General features: G+C 37.6%; 1 protein-coding gene across 1 annotated transcript in view; it reads left to right on the top strand.

Moving 5' to 3' along the window:
- nphp4 (nephronophthisis 4) overlaps positions 1-4,734 on the top strand; it is a 178,107-nt gene that overhangs the window by 131,331 nt on the left and 42,042 nt on the right. The window contains exon 16 of the mRNA XM_016495116.1: positions 2,383-2,543. Within this exon, the coding sequence (XP_016350602.1) occupies positions 2,383-2,543 (161 nt within the window). The remainder of the gene's footprint in view (positions 1-2,382; positions 2,544-4,734) is intronic.

Genomic DNA, 4,734 nt, shown 5'->3' with positions numbered 1-4,734 from the left:
AATTAAATTTTTTACAACAATTCTTCTCCCCCGAGTTACGTCTTCCGCCATTTTAGAGAGTATCACAATGCTTACGCGCGCTTTCCCCCAAGCGTAAATAACGCTTATTTGTGTTCCGAAGATGAACGAAAGTCTTACGGGTTTGGAACGACATGAGGGTGAGTAATTAATGACAGAATTTTCATTTTGGGGTGAACTAACCCTTTAATGTATTTACATACTATGTTATGTGCTTACACTGCAAATAATAAAAAATAATTACCAAAAAAGTACAGTGTATATTGCATGTGGGAGAAACGATGAAACATTTACAGTAGCTTCTTTATCTTTGGTTGAACTTAGTTTTTTGTTTAACTACGTTTTATTTATTTATTTATTCACAAAAAAATAGTTTGAGATCAAATGATTATTATCTGGCACCTTAGGGGTTACAGACCCCCTGTTGAAGACCGCTGCTATAAGGCGTTAAAGCATTATGCCATAGTGCACTTAGCTCAGCCCTTAAACCCACCTCTGGCCCGACTATACAAGACAATGAGCCATACAGTACCATAAAGGTTACAGGCTGAATGATGATGTTGTGCGGAAGGCCTTTTGATGTCTGGAGGGAACATCTGTATCCTGTGGGATATGAGGCTGTTATTGTGCAATTACTGGTTGTTGCATAACATCTTCTCATACCAGATTCTCGGCTGAGCATTGCACTTCTCTCCAATGAAGAAATAATATTTTTGGCTCTCTACCTGAAGTAGTACAATGTAAAAGCAACAGTCAGTTTACATTTTTACTTCATTAAGCATTACTGTTGCATTTGCTTGTTTTGTTTTGCCATGAATCAAAATGCATCCAGGATTTGTTGTGTTCATTTGTGTTCAATTTTGACTGTGCTCAACCAGCTTGACCCCATCAATTAGGCTTCAAATCCAGTCGCTCCACTCAAACTGCTGTTGTTTTCATAACCTCACATCACTAGAGTGTCCCTGCTTAACTCTATACTGTTTGTTCTGGATCTTTTGGCAGCATTTGACGCTACAAACAACAAACTATTGATCTCTAAGATGGTAGAAATGCTCATTTCTAGGTCAGTGCTTTTATCCTACCTGGATGCCAGTAAGTACCAAGTCAACTGGAAAGGCTTACACGCCTTACTCCACTGGAGTTCCACAGGGATTTCTGCTTGGACCTTTACCACTTTCTTTTTACACTAGATTACTCAGATCTAAGGCTGTATGTGCACACTTTAAGGAAGGATGCATTAAATTGAAAAGACATTTATAATGTTACAAAAGATTTCAAATGTATAATGTTACAAAAGTTTTCAAATAAATGCTGTTCTTCAACACTTTATTAAGCAGCATAACCATTTTCAAGAAGTAATAATACAAAGAAAGGTTTCTTGATTACCGAATCGGCATACTAAAGTGATTGCTAACTATATATACACAAAAAACCCCCCGCAAACTTCTGTATTAATTCTGTTAAGGTGGCCGAAGTGTCTGTTCAGTAGAAAAAATGCTTTAACTTGGCCGCTAATCCTCATCCAGACTATGGATGTCATGGTCATGGTTTAACTACTGCACTTGCCTTTTTGCTAGTCTGTCAACATCTCCACTATACATTAAACATGCTGCCTTGCACTTCTTTACTCTTTTTACACATTCCTTCTTTTCTGGCCTACCAGCATCTGCCATACATCCCATCGAGCACATCACTGATGCTGCTTTACACTTCTTTACACTACTTTAAATCATTGCTCAGGCCTTACACATAAAGTATTGGTCCAGGACCTTCTCCAGCTTTGCATAAAAACATAAATGTAAATGCAGTGTTACCCAAGCATTTTCAGAACTGATTTCTGTCATCACTTTAGAAACAGGGAAACATGTGGGAACATATAGAAAACATCAGCGCCTGCGGCACTGCCAGTGTTTGATATTCATGACTGACAGGATGTGGCGCGTGCAAAAGGGATGGAGCTCAGAAATGTTTATGTAAATTTCCCACTAGGCCTGGACGATATGGCCAAAATTTATATAATATCGGAAATGTGTTTAAAAATCATATCACCATTATTGAAAAAAATAATATCGCGATACATATTGATATTGAATTATTGTCCAGCCCTATTTCCCACACATCTCGCTTGGTGGCTAAACCGAGCTCAGTGTTTGGTTTTTACATAAAAGTCCTTGATTGCTTGCTTCAGAGAATTGGACATTGCGTTTTCTCACCCACCTGAGATTTGTGTTAAAGATGGGTGATTTACTTCACTGTCATTCGAAATGGCCACTAAACCCATCCCTTTAATCACAAACCTTTTTTCTGTCTCTTGGTATTCATGTTTGTTCTTTCCTGTTGTACTTTTCTTTTCCTCTTACCCAGGTTGTCCTGGTCTGCAGTTGCAGTACCGAGTTGACCCGCAGTTCCTCAAGCCAGGCGAACGGGGCTGGTTCCTGCGATACCTGGCACTTCACTCCCTGCAGATTGATGTCTGGGACAGTGAATCATTAATGCTGATTGGCTCAGCTGCTGTGGAGCTGAAGGTAAAATGAACTTTTGCCCCACCAGCTAATAGTGGGAGAATTAAGGGAATTTCCCTGCCATAGATATTTTTAGCAGCCATGAAACTGCATTATGCATTGGAAAATGTCTGTCTGTCTATCATTTCAAGAGTTTGGAGTCAGTAAGATGTTTTTAAATTAATTAATTTATTTATTTAGAAATGAATAAGAAATTAATTATATTCATCATTGATGCAATAAACTAATCAAAAGTTCAATTCAATTCAAGTTTTATTTGTATGGCGCTTTTCATGATACAAATCGTTGCAAAGCAACTTTACAGAAAATTAAGTTAATTCAATTTTAAAAAGTGACAGTAAAGACATTCATAATGTTATAAAATATTTCAATATTTTACAAAAAAAAATGCTGTTCTGAACTTTCTATTTATCAAAAAAGTAAAAAAAAAAATAGTATCACTATTTTCTAAAAAATATTAAGATGCACAACTGTTTTAAACAGTGATAATAATAATATGGCGTTATTTTACTGTCAAATGTCGAGAGCGCACTGTTGTAGCGCGAAAGTACATTGCTATGATGCGCAAGCGCAAATCTCTGCTCGCACACGGATTGCCTTTGCTCTCGCACTAAACCGGACGCGCGCTTTCAGATATGCGCTGCTCTCTCCCAGAGAGTGTGTGCGCACTTAAAACGTGTCCGTTGCAATCGCGAATCTCTCCTCGCGCTCAAAGTGTGCCCGTGTGTGCGCTCAAACTGTGTCCTTTGCACTTGCAAATCTCTCCGTGCTCTTGCGCTAAAAATGAATTATTTTCGCACCTGGATTAAATGGTGTCAAAAGTTTATTTAAGGCTCTAATATCTTTCAGTATACACCAGTATTCAGAGCCTTTTCCCTTCAAAATAATTTTTTTTTTTACACATAAATGCATCTTTATCCAGTTTATTCCACATCAAGCTCTTTAGAATCATTGCAAGATTGCAAAACTTTGGCTTTCCCACTGTATGGTGTTATTTTACTGTCAAATGTCGAGAGCGCACTGTTGTAGCGCGAAAGTACATTGCTATGATGCGCAAGCGCAAATCTCTGCTCGCACACGGATTGCCTTTGCTCTCGCACTAAACCGGACGCGCGCTTTCAGATATGCGCTGCTCTCTCCCAGAGAGTGTGTGCGCACTTAAAACGTGTCCGTTGCAATCGCGAATCTCTCCTCGCGCTCAAAGTGTGCCCGTGTGCGCGCTCAAACTGTGTCCTTTGCACTTGCAAATCTCTCCGTGCTCTTGTGCTAGAAATTAATTATTTTCGCACCTGGATTAAACGTTGTCAAAAGTTATCAACAAATCAGACTTCCATGACTGACCGATTAAAATGCTACGTGAAATCTAATTAGCTGGAATTCTTTTGACAATCAAAGATGGATCTTTAATTTCGTTACAATTTAATATTTAGTCATATTAATCAAAAGTATATTAGAAATGGCTGGGATTGGGGTGCTTGGATGATTTGTGCAAATAAATAACCTAGTAATCTGTCTGTCTAACTGGTTGGTCAAACCCCTCTATAACACAATAACTGCTGTGATAGAATCGCTGTTTGGGCATTTATTGGGAGTTTTTTTCATCCAGAGTTTGTTTTCAGTTCTGATTTTAGTTAGATTTTTCTTTTTTTTTCTTCATGAAAGCACACTTCATATTAGCTACACGTTCAATGGCATTCTCCTCTAAGACTGAATTTACAGTTAGGCTATATGACAGTTACAGATAACTACATTGTCTGCAAATTCATTAAACCCATAGAATATAATGATGTTATGACAAATATGAGAAATTCGTTATGGTGGTAGGCCTATATATTCCACATTTTAATTATTTAGGGAATAGTGCATCTGACCCTTGATCTAAATAGTTCTGTCTTAAATCAGAAGATGTTGTATATATATTTCAACCCAATTACACAAGACATGTATGACCACTTGAACCGAATCATATAGGCTACTTTTTTTGTTTGTTTAGATAAATCGCTCAGAGAGGTTTGACCAACCAGTTAGACAGACTAGGTTATTTATTTGTACAAATCATCCAAGCACCCCATAGCCATTTCTAATATACATTTGATTAATATGACTAAATATTATTAAATTGTAAAGAAATTGCAGATCCATCTTTGATTGTCAAAGGAACAGGTGCAGTTCCCTCTTAGCCAATTAGATTTCA

This window comes from Sinocyclocheilus anshuiensis, unplaced genomic scaffold, assembly GCF_001515605.1.
Source record: "Sinocyclocheilus anshuiensis isolate Anshui unplaced genomic scaffold, SAMN03320099.WGS_v1.1 scaffold122, whole genome shotgun sequence".
Classification (NCBI taxonomy): Eukaryota; Metazoa; Chordata; class Actinopteri; order Cypriniformes; family Cyprinidae; genus Sinocyclocheilus; species Sinocyclocheilus anshuiensis.
This window is presented reverse-complemented; position numbering and strand designations above follow the sequence as displayed.